The sequence below is a fragment of the Haliotis rubra genome, unplaced genomic scaffold, assembly GCF_003918875.1.
Source record: "Haliotis rubra isolate DU_JTF1 unplaced genomic scaffold, ASM391887v1 Scf370, whole genome shotgun sequence".
Taxonomy (NCBI): domain Eukaryota; kingdom Metazoa; phylum Mollusca; class Gastropoda; order Lepetellida; family Haliotidae; genus Haliotis; species Haliotis rubra.
In genome coordinates, this window is record NW_025767047.1 from 285478 (window position 1) to 307928 (window position 22451).

The window sequence follows — 22451 nt, forward strand, 5'->3', positions numbered from 1 at the left end:
GAGCATGCCCATGTCTTGCAGGTTGAAATCGAGTTTGGGTGCCGGTTGTTTGGTGATCATTTTGCTTTATCGAGCAGAGCCTATGGCCAGCCCGCTGATCACGGCGGCATGATACGCGTCGTTGATGAACTTTTTTCTGTCGGGGTTAGTCATAGTGTGTATATGGAAAAAAATAATTAAAAATTAAACTTATAACATGATATGAGGATTGACTTCTAATTGAGGTGCTGCCGGTGTTGCTGCTGCCAGTTTGAATTTGTACAGTCATGCGGTCATGACGGTGATACATATGGGACCCATTCACAGGGTTTTTTTCTGCTGTTTCGCCAGCCCGCCTTTGCGGCTGGCGGCTACTTTTTTTGGATTCTTTATCCGGGTGATGGTCTTAATCGGTTCCTCCTCCGTCGTTGGTGGTTGTTCTGGGACAGGTTCCGTCGGTGGTGGTTGTTGTTGTTCCTCCATCTTGTATAGTATGGTTTATATTTTTTTCTTTAAATCGGCAATGCTTCACCGTGATGATGGCCGCGGTCAGAGGAGCCAGCAGCATCCCGTATCGATGAAACATTTCGCAGCTGACGGTGCTCAAAGCGTGGTCGATGATCAGAACTGGCACGGACCAGGGGAATCCGACTGTCTTGCCGGGATCTTTCTCGAGGTCTTCCCACATGTACGGGCGACGTTCGGGTGGAATGGGAAGGAAATATGAAGCGATGCTGATGTAGATTTGCGTCATGGTCGATCCTATGGTTTTCGTCATTTCGGCACCGAGTCGTGCTTCGTATCGCGCGTTCAACTTGTCGATGTCTTCGACATTTTTAAAATTTTGCAGGGAGTGAGGTCCCCGCCGAAGTATTGTTTGGCTTTGCCACCAACCGCTAGCGCCACCAGTCTCTCCCGCTTGGTGTCGTGTGTATTCTCCATCATTTGCTCGAGCAGTTCGTTGCACTCCATCCTATAATATAGCAAACTATTTTTAAATCTAATAAAATAAAATCCCACGCATGGGAAGGACAGCAATAGGAAAGTCAAGTGACACGCCACGAAAATTTCAAATATGCGAGCTATAATGTGGCTTAAATTTTTTTTGCTAGAATGTTGCTTCAGTTTGTTTAAGCTAGCGAATTTTATATGCTATGGGTTGGTCCGTTTTCAATAGGAGTTTGGCGTGTTTCGTTTCGGCGAGCTGTTTTTTCACGCGGTCACGTTCTTGTTTGCTCGGAATCACGTCGTTTTCTCTTAAGCATTCCTCGCATCCATGATCAAGTACAAATATAAATTTAATTTACCGGCTGTTTGAGCCTTCTTGGTGATTTGGATGGTGATTCCCTCGCTGCCGTTCTCGATGCGACGCCCACTGCCGTGCAGTCTATTTGCGGCAGGCGCTTGATCGCTGGTAACTTTTGGATCTCGTCCCACTGATGGTAAGCGCGCATGCCTTGGCTGAACAGCTGGTTGGGCACGCTCTCGACGGTCACCTCGACTTTTATAATCTCGGGGTTCAAATACTCGTTGACCCCTCGAAACGGCAAAAGTTCTTCCACCGGAAGGATCAAAATGCCCTTCATCGATTGCGCAAGTACATTCAGGTTAATGTTCCACAGTGTGTCGCTCTTGTTCGCGACGATCTTCCGGTGACGCAGCACGCGAACGTACAGGATGGCTAACATGCCCGAATACTGGTTGCGAATCTGTCAAGCCAATTCCGGATTCGTCACCTTGTCGAACTCCAGCGAAATATTGTCGATGGTGTAGCGACCCTCCTCTCTGCTCTTCGTTACGATCACATGAGAGTAATCGTTAAAGGCGAGCTCGTACTCAAGCCTGTCACCCAGCGCAGCTTGGTAAAACGGCATGTGACCCTCCAGCAACTCGAAGTCGAGCGGGATGCAAAATCGGTTCCCAAACGCCGGGCGATGGCCCGCGTGTTTTAAGCCATCGTGGGTGAGTTCGGCTTGGGCGAAACCGTACCCCACGCGCAACCGAGTCGACGTGCACTCGGCAGGACAAATCCCTTGGTTCTTCATGTTTTCCCGTTCCCTCGTGGTTCTCCAAAGGTCCGTGTAGCTGAAGAACATGTCGCTGTCGTCGATGCTCAAAATTTCGTTTCCGCTGATTTTGATGGTCGTTTCTTCACGATGGTGCCATCCAGGTTCCCCACGATGTCTCGCTTATCATCCTCGGATTCCAAACTGAGGTTGGGAAAGCGCACCAACAGCGTTTGTTTTTCGTCGATCGTGCTCGGATTATTGACTACGTACCGGAACCAACGCTTGCCCGGGTTCGAATTTACATTTTGGGAACTGCAAGGGCTGAACAAGGACATGCAAACTATTCACGGATCGCTCATGGATAACGTAGCCAAACTGGAACCGCTTGATGAGCATAACGCTCGTGAAAATTCATACGATCATCTCGCCATTCATTACTCAACAGAGCAAAGTCCTGTCGGAGCCAACCACTTTTCAGCAAACCATCACTGACTTCTTTCACGGATTTCGCTCCACTGTACGGAATGCCCAACCCGTGGTTCGTACCCAGTATCGCCAATCCGTGTTCAGATTGATTTCGAAATCACCAAAAATCCGTTCGTAAGCCCGCCAATCGTACGGATTGTTCGTCGCGTTCCACGCCTTGTCCTGCGGAATCGGGGTGTTGATTTCTTTCAGGTCTGATTTGGTAGTACACATGGAAATAGGACACGGACCGACGGCATCGGGTTGTTAAACCATGCGTGGACTGCCTCGACGTTCGTGACCGAAAGCCTATACTCAGCTCATAGAACAAGACCGACAACAAATCATTCAAGCCTTCCTGACCAAGAACAAAGACCTCGTAAAAGATTCACGTTAAACTGCTTTGTAGATCTCATTATGACCTAGCCGAGATACTAGTTTTAGTACAAAAAAAACAAATAAATGTTCTGTCTGGGATTCGAACGCTAAAACTCTAGGTCCGAAGTCCGGCGCATTCCATTCAGGACGGCAGTCTCACTCTGTCAAGGACGGGGCATTCAAGCTATATATAGCTCATACGCTTTGCGAGCTTATGTAACCCGATTCTAAATTAGCCGATTGTGGCTTCTAAACATGTTTTCAGCGTCCATCGACGCTTGCATCGTGATCAGCGAGGTCTAGACTACCTAAGAACATCGTGATTGTATTTTATTACACCTTGATTCGAGGTGAAAAGCCACCAAACGTGCAAGAGGCGAGCGAGACTGGTTCTGCGCTACTGTAGCTAGTATAGACGGAGCCCAGCTCAAGATAAATAATGGATTGTGGCCTCTGCAATTTTTTTCAGCGTTCGTCGACTAATGTATCGTTTATAATACAATATCATCGCACACTAATTTGCATACAGCCATGGTCTGTTCCAAATAATTCGTTTTGCTCATTTCTGCACTAATCTCTCCTCAGTAAAGTCCTTTTTCTACGTTTCTTGTGTCCCTACCATTGAGACTGTAGTTAGGCCGAACTTAGTTTAAGAGATATTTCACACTTGCACATATCAACTACATAAATTGTAGAGATAAATGAGAAAATACAGTTTTTTTCTATTTCCGACAGTACTTTAGTATAGACAGAGCCCAGCTCAAGATAAATAATGGATTGTGACCTCTGCAAAAAAATTTCAGTGTTCGTCGACTAATGTATCGTATTCAGCGTTCTTCAAACTACCTACGGCATCGTGTTTGTATTTTATGAGACATGGATTCGACGTGAAAAGGCACCAAACATGCACGAAGTATTGAAGCGGAAGTGGAATGACGGGTTTCAGACATCCTTTGCACTACTATAGATGGAGCCCTGTTTAAGAGGATGATGCAATCTCAGTCGAACAACTGCTGGGTACGATCAAGGAATAGCGTTGCGCATCTCTGTCACCGAGGTTCGAAGCCTATTGTTCGGGAAAAAAAAAACATCACGGAGCTCTCATGGGAGAGCGCAGTAGACCACAACCTCACAGGAAAAATACCAGCACACCACAACCATCATCAGACCAGGGACCAGGCGGGTCTCTGGTCAAAACACCAATTTCTCCCTCTGTGGGTTGTGGCCAAAGAGGGCTTTTGCTATTTTTTTATTTGAACTGGCACATCGAAGGATGGTTGTCGATATTTATTTAAGGAGGGCTGGGAGGCTTAATTCCCACAAATAAGCCTCTAAGCCGCGCATCTGCGGTAGTACCCTCTATTACTACTCGGGTAATCTGAGTGGTGTTATCACTAATTATACCTGTTATAAATTCATTAAAGGTCACATGCAACGTAAAACACAACTTTGCAGATTCTGATACCTTTCGTTAGGACTTACCGAAACAAATCGTCAAAAATGCAAATTCAACTTATAAAGTTGGAAAATAACGCGATGAAAAAAAACGCCCGAAATCGGAGTTCAAACGATTCACCAATTTTCCCCGAAAATTTCGGGTTTCAACAGCTGGGCTGCGCTCATAGCACGTGACGCAGTAAATAGGTTCGCGCAGCTTGGAAGCGGGTTGTCCGGTGAGTACTCGGTGAAGGCTTTGGTGTGAGCTATTTTTCTAATGTTTTGTTGATATCTCACAGGCGCGAGCTTTTTATATCTTATGACAGTAAATTAACTGTTTATATAATTTCATTTGTCTATTTCACCACACGTTCTTCTTACCGAGTCACTTTCTCAGTTCAATACTTAAAAGCAATGTCATTATTTAGCGTTGACAGAATTTCTAACTGTGATATAGATATGTCGTTGTCACAGACAAAACTCAATGTCTTGTTTTATTGACACCTGTGTGTCTGCCTGCCTGTCTGCTAATGACAATATTCAATACACAGCTGCTATCACTGACCACATGCAATTTGAACTTAACACCAATCAGGCTATACACCATAAACAAAATGCATTGATTTATGGCCCGAGTTCGGTCTCTGTCACATTATGTAATTACACAGACAGGCAGGTGTGATACTTGAACACATGACATGTTATGATGTCTGTTGATTGCAAAATGTTATACACAAAAAATGAGCATGTATTTACAAAACCCAACATCTCTATATATACACACACAATGAGCCGTGAGGGCATCTGCAAATGAACCAGCCGTTACACTTGAGTGCACACCCACCCGCTCTGACTGGGTTCAGTATCCCGGCTGCTTCGTTTCTTTGGAAGTAAACCCAAGTACACAATATTGCACTTTTGATTTGCGATTGTACACTTTTAATTTTGTTTATATGTTTTTTCATAACCAGCAATGTATATTATATGTCATGAATAAGTGATAATTGTGTTTTAATTATGTTTGATTTTTTGGTTGCATGTGATCTTTAACTGACCATCAAGTGAATGATGACAAATAACATGTGTTACCACCAAACAAGGGTTACAGCAAGAGAGTAGTAATCGCTGTATTGCATGCAAGTTTGATTGCCTGAAAAAAGAAAATTATGGACCGACACTGTTTTGAGGATATGAACGGAACTTCATTGTTGCATTAGAAATATATAATAAACATTTGCTGTGTACTTAGTTAAAAACTATATATACCTATGTACCTAAGTACAATTTCAGATTTTTTTGGCAATGGCAAAGTGGGGTTGTTTAGTTTATGGATTCAAATATATCAAATGTGTATTTTTTGATATCATAGCATACGTAATAGACATCATATTTTTATGAATAAATGTCGAGGTAACAAACACAGAAATAGGATCAAATTGGATCAGTCACTATATCATCCAAACATTTGAAAAAACACTGCTGGGATACTGTATTGCAATCAGACAAGAACTATCGGGGATATTTTTCAAATAACGGCATATGATGGGCATCCACCCTTCCTAATGTCCCCCTGATTAGGTTGAAGAAATTCTGCCAAGGTGGACAGTAGCCCAGTCCCCGTGTTCATCACGGTTGAGGGAGCAGGGGCTGCCCAGTTTGCAGCTAGGTTGCGTAATTAGACTGTTAGGTGGAAACATTAATTGCTCTGGATCAGTGGCCCTTTAATATCCCTGATGGCCCAAGTCCAGAGACAAATGTTGTATAACGATGTGGTTGTTAGTTTCAAGGTGGTGTATGATGATGTTTTTAACCATAGTTAGCACATGTTTAAAGTGAGTGAAATAGGCAAGTGGGTATCTCTTGATATTAAGGTAGCTACAGATTCACGTGTAATACATGCAACAAAAGGTGGAGATGGGGCTGACAATTAAAATAAAACCTAATTTTTCCATGACCTTCACAATGAATTTGAATGAATATTTGTATTGAGACAAAATATGTGGATCAGTTTATTTGAGGTCAGTGGGTTCTTCAGAATGATAAGTTAGTTATGATGGAATTGTACCTAATTTGGGATGACGTCAGCTATGGGGTCGGACATGTTTTCGGGTGTGCTCCCAAGAAGTCATGTAAAAGGATGTAAAAACCACCCTTAAACTGATTCCGGAGTAGTGATATCATGGAATACATATTAGAAAGTGACTTTTGATTCACAGGTGCTGGGTTTTGTGGGATTGTGTATTCAAACTTTCTTGGATGGAGTTGGATTGTGTTTGGAACATTTTCAACGAGGTAAGGATAGTTGTCGCCATTGTGGATGTTCACCCAATCCCCGCTCGCATTCACTGAACTATGTGCTTTACACTATTGAAAAAGCACTTTTAAACTAACCGAGCAATATAAATGGTCCAAAAAAATTGGTGAAAACTTCTACTCATGAAATTGCCTGCTTTATAACATTTTCTCGTCAGGCCTGTCCATATGTCTAAAACGGCTCAACAGAAAAGACCGAGATATTCATGCAATACATCTGGGTCGCTCTATCAACAGTCACAGTGACAATTTACCCAAAGGGTTCATAGCGTCTCGCCTCTGACGGCTCGGTGTTTTCGTGCAACACGACCTCTGATATTGACTCCCCTGGTTTACCTAGCCCAGGTGTGATCCGTGAGAACCTATCAAGAATGTCGCAGTCGGGAGATTGTGATATAGTTTCCAGTGTAATAACTGCAATGCTTTCACCTAATGTACTTATGAAAATTGCAAACGCTGTCTCTGAAGTTTTGCTACCGCAAATCAATGAAACGGTGAAAGAAAAACTGTTAACACATGACCAGAAAATTATTCAGCTGGAAAGTGAAATTCTGCATCAAAATGACAAAATTGACGAATTAGAGCAATACTCTAGGAAGAACAATATCCGGATATTTGGGTGGAAGGAAGAGCGCGACGAGACAACTTTTGATATCGTCCGTACTATTGGGGAGACGATCGGGGTTGATGTATCAAACAATGATATTGAAATTAGCCATAGGATCGGCAATCCAGCCAGTTATTCAGGCACTAAACCAAGACCTATTGTGGTGAAATTTCTACATTACCAGAAAAAACAGGAATTCATAAACAACCGCCCAAAACTGAAGGGATCAAAGTTTTCAAATAAGATCTTCCTCAATGATGATCTGACCAAAGCTCGATCTAAAATTTCTGCCAGATGTAGGTCTCTTCTTAAAGATGGCACCTGGACTAAAGGTGGTGTGATCTTCGTCAAGAAGAAGGACAACCAACTACTTCGAATATCCAAACTCAGCAGGTTTCCTCAACTTGAAGAATCTTTGAGGTTAAAAGTGGTGGTCAAATTGTCTCAAATTTCCGAGGATGTTGGTGACATGGGTGAAGATGATGAGATGTAACTGTGCGAACATTTGAAGAACTTGCAGCCAAATTATATGTTGTCATTTGATTCTCTTGTAACAACCGCGTTAGCACACGATTTGACGGTGCTGTGTTTCCATGTGACCTATCGAGTACGATAATTGTAACACGCCTGATGCATAGTAAACTCTCATTGGATGACCTTTTGTTGTCACGTGGGGAAGTCGTGTGTTGAATTTTCATTCATGTCTATAGATCCAATCAAAATGTGTTTCTTCTTCGGGCTCCTCCCACTTCTCGATTTCATTTCACCGTGCTAGTGCACGAGCTTAGACGAGTGTGACAGATTTCTCCAGGCGTGAGAAACCAGCACTATGTACATGGAATTGTTCTTATGGTTGGTTGACACAATTCTCAACATTATTATGTACCATACTCTTTTGTAGCAATAGTGCCAGCGTACAACATTGACGAAGTTATGTTTTGATGTGATCCATCGTGGACGATATTGTAACACGCATGGTGTGTAGTTGACTTTCCTTGGATGACCTTTTGTTGTCACGTGGGGAAGTCGTGTGTTGAATTTTCATTCATGTCTATAGATCCAATGAAATTGTGTGTCTCCTTCGGGCTCCTCCCACTTCTCGATTTCATTTCACCGTGCTAGTGCACGAGCTTAGACGAGTGTGACAGATTTCTCCAGGCGTGAGAAACCAGCACTATGTACATGGAATTGTTCTTATGGTTGGTTGACACAATTCTCAACATTATTATGTACCATACTCTTTTGTAGCAATAGTGCCAGCGTACAACATTGACGAAGTTATGTTTTGATGTGATCCATCGTGGGCGATATTGTAACACGCGCATGGTGTGTAGTTGACTTTCCTTGGATGACCTTTTGTGGTCACGTGAGGAAGTCGCGTGTGTTGTCTTTTCATTCATGGCCACATATCCAAACATAACGTGGCTTATTTGTTTGTTTGTTTTGGGGGCCTTTTTTTCTTGTTTTGTTTTTTGTTGTTGTGTTTATTGGGTCGCTCCCACCTATTGAGTTCATTCTTGGCCGCGCTCATGCACGAGTTTACCAGATTTCTCTATAGACCCAGGTACTACGTTTATGTGTTGATTGGATGATACAATTCGTAATAATATTTTGCATCATTCCCTCTTTTACTTAATACTATTCTCAAGATATATTCAAGGACTACTCGCTGAAACCCAACGCCATTTATTTGTTTTTGGTGTAATGCAATTTATGTTATTTGACTTTTACACTGATACATTACACACTTAGATTAACAGTTTATTTGTTGTAATGTAATTTGTGTTATATGACTTTTACACTGACACATCACACACTCAGAGTGACATTTTATTTGCAACTTTGACTTTACTATTAATATTATATGATAGTTATGAATAATTCAATATACCGGAACCAGTTGTGTCTGTCTGTCCCAGGAGCATGCTAAACATGCCATTTGTTGTTTACTTTTACGTTTTATGTATTTGTCTACTGCAAGATACCATTTGCTTTAGAACATATGCTCTACAATCTATACAGTTTGAACATGGTCTTCTATCTTTTTGCTTACACATATATGAGATGAATATTGCACTGCCCACTGTCCCCCACTTTGTATTGTTTGTACTGTTTACAAGTCAAGATAATGGGGGTTGTATTACCTTAGGTTTTCGGGGTGTTGTACCCTTATTCCCTAGGCAATCTGTCTAGCCACTCTGGTTCTGGGGATGATGTAGCTAGATGGATAATCAATGATAAGTCCAGTATGGTGTTCAAGTCCGGTTTATTTTAACATGAATTCTTTCACAAAGGTCCTCAAATATTTCCTAGATGTCCTGGTTTACATGTAACACAGATTCACACATCTCCTGGAAGAACTTGTTGGTTTCTTTCCCAATTACTAAAGTTACAATTTCATCTGAGCCAATCTCTCAATATGCAGAGAGAACCTCTCAAGTCAACGGCAGGGCTCAGTCTCTCCCGCTCTCTCTCAGTCAGATAGTTTTTAGTTCTCTTCACAATTTCTGGGCTCCTCCCCCCCCGAAATGATGTCCTACCTCCTACAGAAATGACTCATATCCAATCTTGATAATTAGTTACTTTCATTAGTCCCTTTCGGAGACTTTATTTGGTACCATCAATTTCTTCCAGTGATAAATGACATTTCTAGTTATCCTTAAGCCATACATCAACCCCACGTTGACATATCCGACTAATATCTCAGACTAGTAGATACTTAATCAAATCATTTCATTTCCTATGCATGCTCCTTTATTGACAAACTGACCAAACTGACCATCTGTATCCCAAATGTCCATCCACCCAATTTGTGTATAAACACCAGTTTGAACGTTTCACCCTCATTGATGTCAATTCAGAGAATTTGTTATTCCCCCCAAGAAAAGTGAATCAATAACAGTTCAGTTAGCTTGGTCAACGCACTTTCCCAGTACATTTACCCTTCTGAACTTAACTTCAAATTTTCTTTAAATATTTATAAAATGTATATAATGTTTTCAACTCTAAATACCCTGGTTATACATGCCCCTCCCGTTGTAGAGCATGTCCCATGCGACTGATAAATGGCTTAAGTTCTAACATACATACACATATATCAAATACATAACAATTGTTTACATATCAATAAGTCAAGAATATAATATCAATGAGAAATATTAAATAAGTAACTACATATTTGAGGACCAGAAAACTCAAAATTCAAGTACAGGTAAGTGTCTCAGATAGGATCTGTCTTAGATTGTACCTATCTGAGAAATGTAACAGACATGTTAGAGCAAATAATATTTTTAACAATTGCTGATTGAATATAATAAATGCAAACATTATAGGTATTACAAATCAAATCAACATCGAAAGTTTGGATGCTTGAACATTTTCTTTCCTTTTTCTTTACAAATCACGATAGTTTTACAACACCATATCATACATCCAAATTATGAATGTATAAAGCATGCAACATCAGAATACAATATGGAATCATTTAGACATGAGGACACTAGTACGTCTGAGTTCACGTAAGTTTGTAAAATGAATTAGATAATTCAAAGTCACATCAGCTTTTAAAATGAAACTTGAAAGTCATCACAAAGTTCTCCTGTCTTGAAGGAACTGAAGGTGAAATTAACTTTATATCTTGTTTGTGTTACTGTTCAACAAGGTGGTGGAGCAGAAAGACTACCTAACTCATGAATAAGTATTGGATATTGTTCACTTCCATGTATCAGTGGAAACAGAAATGAATCAAATTATGAGTACAAATAATCATCCATATGTGAGATAAGTTCTTGATATCCATTGCATGTCCCCAGTCAGAGACCATCTATTCATTAAGATAGAGTCAGTTGGGTATATGTAAATTATCTTACTCTCTTTTGCTAACTTTATGGCTCTTGAAGACACTCTTTCGAATGACTTTTCTTGATAAAGTTGAGTTTTTCTGTCATTGGACGTTACTGGTAATATCATAGAGACATAGTAGTATTGTAATGTCTGTAACTTAGAAGCTGTGTAGTATTTGAGTATTTCTATCCTTTGGAAGTCAGTTCTATTACCAATGTATGATACTGTGTCTGTTCATACGTCAAGATTTCTCCCTTATAATGACTAAAGGTAGTACCCCAAAGAAACCCATAGGTATCTAAAACGCATGTCGTCAGTGGTATTGAGTTCCACCTCGTCAGTAGTGTCATCATCACCTTAAGTGTGAAGCTGAATGGTCCTTTCGAACATCAACAATCAAATATGCTCCTCATTTCAAATACTCTGTTCCTGCTCCTTATCATAAGGAGTCAATATCTCTTCTTGGTGAAGGAATATTCAACAATCCCAATTAGTCGTCACCAATGTACCATACAACATATCCTTCTCCCACAAGGGATGTTTACCACATCAAATAGACTGAAGAACACTGCGCATTGCTCATACAGTCTCTGTTCATGAGAAAATAACATGCAGTACTCGTGGGTTAGTCAAATATTTCATATTACAGGCCTTGTTAAACTGTTTCAATCATTTACTCTGTTCAGTCCCAGTCATAGGTAGTCATTCCTATGTTAATCTCTTACTTTGGTCTATCCAAATAGATTGTACGTCTTGTACTCACAACGGCCTCTGACCAGGAAAATTTTTTTGTCTCCCATTGATGTAATTGGCCTCCGCTTACATTCCACAACCGATTTATAGGTCTTCACCCAGGCTACGAGACAGATCGACACTCCGTCCTTCGTCCCGAATGAATTCATCGTTAGTCTTTCGACTGTCCTCATATTTCAGCAACCTGAGGTAGATGCCTATCTACCCCACACTAGAGAGTGTCAGTCATCTCTAGACTCTTTTGAGCTTTTCTGTTCACTAATGCAGTCCCTCTGCTTCATATAAAGGCGGTCTCTCTCCGCTACAAATTCATCAAGTCTCACTGGTGCGGTCTCTCTCAGCTAAAATGCTCTATGGCCATAGGCAGCTTATATCTCCGCTTTATACACATCAATTCTCATAGTGCAGGCATGTCCCTCTGCTTCATATTCATCAATTCTCACAAATGCGGTCTCTCCGCTTCATATACATCAATTCTCATAGGCTCGGGCATGTCCTCCGCGACTTTTCCATAACAATTCTCATAACTTTTTGGGTACCCATATATATTGACACGTGTCATGATAAAGTGGGACTTAGAAATATGTCTTACTATCTTATACTCAGAGATTCAGGAACATTTAGATCAGGAGTCTTATCCTTCGGTATTTTGCTTCCATTTCACTTTTCCTTTCATTGTTTTTCTGACGTGGAAATCTTCCACTATTTCTGCTGGGAGAAATTCCCATAGGACCTATTCACTTTCTGTGACACCTACATACCGGACCTCGTACAATTTCCTCCTGTAATCCAACATACATTCTCTATTGCTTCAATTTGTCTGTCCTCTGTTGCAGGACTGGTTCCAAAGAATGGTCCTTGCTAAGATTTATTGTGTTTCCTACTTAACCCTTTTCGTCCCTAAAACAACTATTTGGTTTGTCTGTCATGTCACTTACAGCAGACATTAAATTGTCAAAATCAGATTGAGGTAAGGTATCTGGAAACATACCTGGGTAGGTGTAACTACACCTGTGGTACCACCTGTGATTTCCTGCTCTAACTTATATCACATATTGATACACCTGGAACACCTGATGGTGTACCTGTGGACATACCTGAACACTCACCTATAGTCATGCCAGTGTCACCCGATGACTTACCTGTAGTCATATCAGTGACACCAGATGACCTACCTGTGTCATCACCAACAGGTATAGTGTGTATGTGTACATCATTAAACAATCTTAGTTGTCACCTGCACAATTGACAGGGTACACAGATCGATGGGCCATCAATAGGTGAGCCAACCTGTAATGACAGGTCACTTTGTTTATCCGACATGGAGGTAAGTTACCATGTGTACCTGAGTGCATGGCCAAAACCATATCAGGACATGTCATACAGTCTTCAACACTATCAGTCAAATCAACCTGACACTCGAGTCCTACTGTCAGTCAACTTTGTGAAAAAAACTGTCACCTGTGTCGACTTGTATAATGTGTGTGCTGTTTCCAATATTGGTCTCACTATACATATTCTCAAAGACAACTTTCTCTATTACCCAGATTCCTACCAAAGCAGGTATTTTAATTTCTCAACTGGTAGTGTTTATCAATTTAAATGATGCTATTTGATTGATAGGTGAAGTGATACCTCTAGTACCTAACACATGTCAAGATTTTGTAACAGACTCAATTGGTTCAATGACTCCTAATTCAGTGTCTGGGTTATTCACATAAACATGTAATAGTGTCTCTATACTGGACACTGGAATTAGCAAAAGAAGCAATGAACTTTGTCTCTGCAAGTCCTTAAGTGTAAGTTACTGAGTCAATCCATTGCGACTTAAATCAAAGGTAATTTACTGTCTCTGTAACAAAAAATGTAAACCTAACAATCCATCAACAGATATGTTGAATGTACATGAAATGCTTGAGATATACCTAAAACATTTAACTGATTCCAATCTGCTCCAACCAATGTCCTTGCACCTTGTTTTGTAATAGGAAAATAGTTCTCATTCTTGTTAAATGAGAAAATATCTGATTTCATGCAGCTCAAACTGGCACCTGAGTCACATAGCACATTGCATGATTTCCCTAAATCTTAACCCTAATACCGCTATGGGATAGTCCCACACTACATGTCAAAATAACAACATCACTCAAATCAATATTCTTACTGTGATTTGGCTCTTGATCATCTACAATTGTAAATGTGTGCCTACCGATCTTAATGGCATTATCATGAACGTGTGCTAATTCGTCAGCAGTTTCACACCCTCATTTAGCATCACACTGTGACTTTGGCGAAAGTTTGGCTCAGAAAAACAGAATCAGCTAATGTGGCCTATCCTACCACATCAATAATATTGTAATATTCTAGCAAAGTACTCAGACATACTAAAATGTGTCCTACCGCAACCTCTGCATATCCTCCTAGGATGTGGCATCTGTGTACCATCCATATAGTTCATAGGGTCCATAGTACCCAGGTCTGTCTATGGACTTAGAATTCTGATACAGAGATCCTGGTTTCTGTCCCTGAGAGCTATAAAAGTTCTGTGTCCAACTAGGCTCTTGAGGCTGAAATCCTGAATTGTCCCGAATGTCACTCTGGAATGTCACTGGCAAGGAGAAGCACTTTGCCGTCTTCCATATGAATTGTCTCTATAGTCCTGTGCATCCTCCCTTGATGTCAAGGATAGTATGTGTCCCTTAAGATCCTCTATAACAGCCACAAGATTGTCTGAGGAGAGCGACATGCTACCAAATGCAGCATCCGCCATCCTTGCACTCTGAAGTACCTGGTCCTTTGTATCGTGAGGCCTAGTTAGGATAAACTGCTTTATCTGAGGTTTTGAGTTTCTGATCACAACGTCTTGACAAAATTGTCGTCAAGACGACCAAGACTCCTGGCCTCATACTCAAGGTCTTGTAGGAAGTCCTCAAAGTTCTCAGAGTCTTTTTGCTTCCTGCTATACAACTTATCTAACCTATCATATATTTTCACAGAATTTTGCTTGTACCTAGCAAGAAAAGCAGCTTTTACTTCCTCCCAAGTATCATCTTCAAAATCCTTTGCCTCAAACCACTTGAAAGCTTTGCCATCTAACCACAAACTGAAAGCTTCTTTCTTACCCTCATCAGAATAATTGTTCAGAGAGGTAAACTTTTCATAACGCTTCAACCAAGCACTGGCCTTAGCTGATTCACTACCATCAAATTTCTCAAGATTGATGTGACCAAGGGCCAAGGTATTAGCCAATGTACAAACACTTCTGTCTAGTTGTTTGGGTTATCGTCACAATACTGTGAAAAGAAACTAGACTGACCCTCTTTCTTAACTTTAGTCACTCCACTCTCTTCATTGACATACAGCATTTTGAAATTAACAGTTGTGTCAACAGTAGACTCTCCAAAACAATCTAACTCTTTCTGAGAAGTTGGTGAAATAAAGGATGCACCTCTGTCTCTAATAGGAGATCTAACAACTGGCTCAGTTAAAGTAGCAAAACTTGGTGAGAATGCTGGCAAATCAAGAGAGGCATTGGAATGGTTAATGGGAGTAGAAAACTTAACTACTGTACCCTCATCATCAGATGACATGACGTGATATAACACATAATGAGTACAAACAATAGTCACAAGATAGATAAAAATCAGAGTATCACAGTACACAAGCTAAACAATCTATGCACAGTGAAGAAAGTTACTAATCACACAAGTAGGCTGCTGGGGGTCTGTCCCGCTGAACTGTCCAACACCAGGAAATCAATAACACTGTAGTGGTAGTGACCACACTGTCCTGGAATCAATAAGTCCCGGGGCCCACAGATTTAATGTTCACTGTCAGGCTTGGGGAGAGGTCCTCACATGGTTGAAAGGCAAAATGCCCCTTTACAGTAAATCAGGACATAACCTACCATGAATGACAACAGTCTCTTCCAGGTCCACATAGCACATACCCATAGCAGATGGAAACAGTTCACGTACCTCTCCTCATTAGTTGCAAGTCCAACAGAATCATAACTTTTCACACACCATGAAAAATTTGAGCACGGTACAGAGAACTTAAAGCAATCTCCACCATTTATTACCTTAGGTTTTCGGGGTGTTGTACCCTTATTCCCTAGGCAATCTGTCTAGCCACTCTGGTTCTGGGGATGATGTAGCTAGATGGATAATCAATGATAAGTCCAGTATGGTGTTCAAGTCCTGTTTATTTTAACATGAATTCTTTCACAAAGGTCCTCAAATATTTCCTAGATGTCCTGGTTTACATGTAACACAGATTCACACATCTCCTGGAAGAACTTGTTGGTTTCTTTCCCAATTCCTAAAGTTACAATTTCATCTGAGCCAATCTCTCAATATGCAGAGAGAACCTCTCAAGTCAACGGCAGGGCTCAGTCTCTCCCGCTCTCTCTCAGTCAGATAGTTTTAGTTCTCTTCACAATTTCTGGGCTCCTCCCCCCGAAATGATGTCCTACCTCCTACAGAAATGACTCATATCCAATCTTGATAATTAGTTACTTTCATTAGTCCCTTTCGGAGACTTTATTTGGTACCATCAATTTCTTCCAGTGATAAAATGACATTTCTAGTTATCCTTAAGCCATACATCAACCCAACGTTGACATATCCGACTAATATCTCAGACTAGTAGATACTTAATCAAATCATTTCATTTCCTATGCATGCTCCTTTATTGACAAACTGACCAAACTGACCATCTGTATCCCAAATGTCCATCCACCCAATTTGTGTATAAACACCAGTTTGAACGTTTCACCCTCATTGATGTCAATTCAGAGAATTTGTTATTCCCCAAGAAAAGTGAATCAATAACAGTTCAGTTAGCTTGGTCAACGCACTTTCCCAGTACATTTACCCTTCTGAACTTAACTTCAAATTTTCTTTAAATATTTATAAAATGTATATAATGTTTTCAACTCTAAATACCCTGGTTATAGTCTACAACCTAACACAACTTGTTGTTGAACCTACAGCAATAACAGATACCACAACTTCTTTGCTTGATCTTATCTTTACTTCTGCTTATAGCATTGTACATGAATCAGGTGTTCTCCTCCAATATGCAGTGATCATAGTCCAGTATTTGTCTCCCTCAAGTTTGGAAAGCCACGTAAGGAATCTTATAAGCTAATTAAATACGATTATATCCACGAGATTATGATGGCTTGAGTGATTGCATTGCTGCTACTGATTGGGGAAATATTACTGACCACAGTGATATTGATACATCTGTTTCACTATTTACTTCAAAATTATTACATTTGATAGATCAGTACATACCCCATAAAGAGATTGTTGTTAGACCGGGATTGCTCTTGGATGAATGGCCACTTGGCGTAAGCTAATGAGGAAAAGAAATCAGATGCATAAAAACGCTAAAAAGAGAAATTTACCGGTAGATTGGGAGCTTCAGAGTAGCACGAAACAAAGTCAACTCCGGTTAGGAAAGCTAAACGCCAGCATATGATATGAAACTAGATGATAGTATTAATTCTGAATGTGGTTCTAAATCATGGTGGCTTCTAGTGAAAAAAAAATATATACAGCACAATACAAATCCAAATAAACAGTCTCCTCCTATCTTGACTAACGGAAGGTTCTTGATCACCCCAGTGATATTGCTGATGCATTTAATGATTACTTTACTCAACAAGCCCAAGTTGAAGAACCTGAGAAGGAAACTTGCAGTTTACATGAGCCTGCAAATAAACTTAATGAGTTGCTCTTGTCCAACAAAGAGGTGCACGACATTTTATTAAACTTAAATACTACTAAAGCTAAAGGTCCAGATAATATTGGCAACATGCTTTTAAAAATTAGCTGTATCTCTGTGCGCCCCATTACTACGTTGTTCAATTTATCCCTACGTCTTTCCTGTTTTCCTTGTCAATGGAAACAATCTATTGTTGTTCCAATTTATAAAAAGGGTAGCGTTCATGATTGCAATAATTATAGACCAGTTGCCTTGACATGTTCTCTTTCTAAGGTATTTGAAAAATGTGTATTTAAGCATGTTTATAATTTTTTTCTTGGATAATGATATTATAACCACCTCACAATCGGGATTCAAACCTGAGATTCAACTGTTTATCAGTTAACTGAATTATACCATGTGATTTCCAAAGCCTTGGATGATGGAAAGGAAGTTCGTGCTATATTCTGCGATATTAGCAAAGCATTTGATCGTGTTTGGCACGAGGGTTTACTAGCAAAATTAAAGTCAACAGGGATAAGCGGTTATCTTTTGGATTGGTTTGGGAGCTACCTTAGTAATAGGAAACAAGCCGTAGTAATTAATGGCTACATGTCAAATTATAGACCTGTTCTAGCTGGAGTTCCTCAGGGTTCAGTTTTAGGACCTCTGTTATTCCTCGTTTATATCAATGACTTGACTCACGGGATAACAAGTAATATTAAACTTTTGCTGATGATACTTCCTTATATGTAATTATTGAAGACCCTGAATTCTCAACCGCTATACTGAATAGTGACTTAGAACGTATAACAGACTGGGCTGATAAATGGCAAGTGAAATTTAGTCCTACCAAAACTGAAGCCATGCTATTTTCGACTAAAATTAATTCTAGTCCTAAATTACCTCTTCAATGAATGATGTTCTTATACCTGAAGTAAGTGATCATAAACACCTAGGGCTGGTTCTTCAGGAAGATGGAAAGTGGCACAAACATATTGATTATCTTGTCCGTAAAGTGAGCCCACTAATTAATTGCTTCGTAGTCTAAAATACAGGTTAAATCGAAGAACGCTTGAAATTATGTACAAATCTTTTATCTTACCCATATTTGACTACTGCGATAACATTTGGGATAATTGTAACAAAGAACAAGTAAAATGCTAGAAAACCTACACTTGGATGCTCTTCAACAATATGTGGAGCAGTACGAGGAACTAGTCACTTAAAAGCTTTACAGGGAAACGGGTTATTGCTCATTGTCTGACAGGCGACATTATCATAAATTATGTATATATTACAAAATGGTCAATGGGCTGACTCCTAAATACCTATCATTATGGGTCCCACCTAGTATCTCCAGCATAACAGGATATAACCTTCAGAACTCCAACGACTTCCAGACAAATGCTGGGCTTTATCCCAGTATAACCGATCTTTCCTGCCTTCTGTTGTTAAAGCATGGAATGCACTTGATATCAATATCAGAAATGTAGATTCCCTATCTAGGTTCAAACAATTGATTTCCACAGATATTCAGATTTCTTCAAATTTTATATACATTGCTAGTTATGGCCAGCGACAATACCAAGTGATCCTATCCAGAATTAGGCTAGGTTGTAGTGATTTAAAAGCACACTTATTTGACAGATTCCTGATTGATGATCCCACTTGTCCATGTGGCCATAACAGAGAAGATGCTATCCATTTTTTCTGTCATGTCCCCACTATGCCCAGTTTAGACCCGACAAATACTTTGTCCTTAACCACCTCAGCATATATACCATACTTCACGGCAATGACGACTTATCTCCTCTAGACAATGAAAACCTAATAAAATCCATTACAGAATTATATAACTGAAACTAACCGCTTTACGGAATTCAAGTAACAACCTATAAACATAAAATGCACTTGGTATCTTGTTCTTTATTTTCTTTTCTTTATTTTTATTTTGTTTTGATTCATTCATTAATGTTCTATTGTCTGCTCCATAGAATTAAGTCAAGGTAATAATGAATTATATGCGGAGAAGCATTGACATAGGCCATATGGCCTGTTAGCTGATCCTATTTCCATTTTCTTATGTTGTGTACTCTGAAAAATGTAAACATTATTGGAAATAAAATACTGTTTAAATCAATTTGGGATATGGATAGCTCTTGACAACAGTTGTCTCTTATCACATCATATTGATCAATATGGTCAAAGATCATCCGCAACTGCTGAAACTGGTTTTAGATTTGGTCCATAGTGTTCCTTAGATCTTTAAAGGAATTTTACGCAAATTTAGTTTCATTTCTGCTTCATCACATTGATACTCTGCATTATTTACAGAAACTGGATGAACAGGACTTTGGGGAAAAGAAGGCTATAATCAAGAGAAAACATCTTCAAGAATCAAAGGTGACCTCTTTGACAAGTTGTCAGTCATTTGTGGTCACATTATTATTCAGATGATCTGAAAATAGGATTCAAACCTCAGCAATCATCATTTGTGGGAACAGGCATGCAAAGTTTCAGGTCAATTCGGTCCTTTGGTTTCTAAAGAGATGATGTTTACAGTGAGAGGAAATACATTTTAAGTGAATTGAGAAGCACTGTCAAAGTGAAAAGGTCCAATCAACATTGGCTGACACATCGGTACATGCGTTACTGTTATGGGTTTATTATTACAACTTAAAAAAAACTAAAACATACCAATAAGTTGTTCTTCAGACATAAATTAGTTTTGAAACAACTTGCATTTCCACAACTAGACACCCCTACAATGAAAAATAACATGTTGCTTTCTAAGAAACAGCTTTGTTGAGTTTGAGCAGTGCACATAGGCAGTAGGTTGCAATGAAATACCTGGTATATATCAGTGGAGGAATATTAAATAACTACCAAATAATACCAGCTGTCCGTCCAAACATATTTATTCAACATATAACTAGAAAACTGTTTGTGGGATTATTTTCAAATTTGGGGACCACCTTCTTTGTCTGAAAGAAAGGAGCTTTGCAGATTTTGATTGTGATATTTTATAAATTACTTCAGTTTACAAATTTGAACTAAGGTTTATTCCACCAATGACAGAAAAAGTATTAGTCAAAATGTTTTCAGAAACATTGTCATTGTCTGAAGGAGAGGAGCAGTGCAAAGTTGAAATTAAATCTCTTGAACTTGTGGGGGAAATTCTCATGTTAAATTTATTCACCCAATAACTTGATAATCATTTAATAGATTGTTTACAGATTTGGATAATGGCTTCTTTGTTCACAGGAAAGGTGACAAGCACAGTTTGATATAGATCTTTTAATTTTCTCAACAAAAATCATAATTAATGTAATTTTTAAGCAGTCAAGTAATTAATCCTGAATTTGAATAATGTTTTATTTATGTCACAACCTGTGACCTTATTAGATTAGATTTTAAAGTACCAGGTCTATCAGACTAATGTTTCGTCTCTGAAAATATGTCATTTGGATAGAAACAAGCAACTTAACAAAAAAATCCCAGCTTTCTTCATTTTGGGGTTATTTAGCCTTGGAGAGAAAAATATTATGCTTCAGGGACTATGAGACTAGCCTCTTTGCCCATATGTAAGTATGCATTCCAAGAGGGCACTGTTTATCCTGGTACAGTGGAGATAATGCTACATGCTACAACACAGAATCTACAAGACCAATTGAGCACAAACCTGTATGAAAGTCCAAATGAATAAAATGGTAACAACTTGAAGATAAATGAATCACAAATCACTAATGATCATTGGTTGCAAGTACTTCTGATAGAAAAAGAACTTGGGTATTATAATATTGAAACAATTTGAGAACATACATATTGGTTCCCTTTGGAAACTCAGTTATGTTCACACAGGCTCATTTGTTTGATTGCATTTCAGGATCAAAAAGTTTTGCAGAAATCCAGGAAATTAGAACGCAAGAAAATGAATTCACGACAAAAGTCTTTAAAAAAGACACCGAAGGAGAAACAAAAGGACTGAACTTGAATATGGAGAAAGTTGCACATGACAATGCTCCATTAAAAATTAAGGTGTGACAATGGCTACTCCTCTAAGCTGTTCTGCTGGTCCCAAAAGCCAATGCTGTCAACTTTGCAATGTTACTAAAATAGGGGAAATTATTCAAATAAAAAACAAAAGATTTTGCATACATATGAAGCCGTGAGTGAAGTAGTGTGATTTAAAGGTATTTAATACATATTTTTGGAAATAAGGTGCTTGTATGGAGAAGTTTTCGTTGAGTAACAACATGATGCACTCCAGGACACTTATGGCCAAACTACAAATATATTGGCACAAGCATTTGCAAGAGGACCAGTTGTAATTCTTAAATGCTTGTATATTTGGTACGCAAAACCTGGTGACAAAATAAATATGATAAAACAATAGTAACTTAGACCAGGCTTTTGTTAGCAGGATATGAATGAGACAGGTTGTGGACCTGGGAAAGAGAAAGCGCAAAGTAGATGACATGAGAAGAACACAAGGAAAGAGGTGGTGAAACTTGGACAACTCTACATGCAAAAAGACTGATACTTTCAAGGAAGTCAAGTCACCAGGGACAAGGGTGAGAGAACCTCCCCCAGTGTAGTGGCACTGTGGAAATTGTATATCATGTGACCTTACCTGGAAGTAATTTGTGGTCTATGACATCCTTTGTACTGCACTTTAATAAACAAAGTATTGTGGTTAGCTTTGGTGTTGTATATGGCAGACATGGCACAAGATGACGAGAATATGAAGTATGCATACACAACTGGACATGTTGTACACAAACAATTCTTGCGACATGACTGCAAGATGCACAATGGTGTTTGATGATGTGCTCGATTCAACAACTGTACATTGAAAGAATGAAGAACAGGGTTCTTACAGATTATCGTCTTCAGGCCCAGTCAACAATTTCAAGGAACTATAGAAACACATGTAACACATAGGTAGTTGA

General features: G+C 39.4%; 1 protein-coding gene across 1 annotated transcript in view; it reads left to right on the forward strand.

Annotated features, from left to right (window-relative positions):
• LOC124285922 (probable ATP-dependent RNA helicase DDX49) overlaps positions 1-22198 on the forward strand; it is a 114438-nt gene extending 92240 nt beyond the window's left edge. Inside the window, 2 exon segments of the mRNA XM_046722199.1 lie at positions 19834-19902; positions 21386-22198. Of these exon segments, the coding sequence (XP_046578155.1) occupies positions 19834-19902; positions 21386-21487 (171 nt within the window). The 3' untranslated portion in view covers positions 21488-22198.
• Positions 22199-22451: the final 253 nt, after the last annotated feature.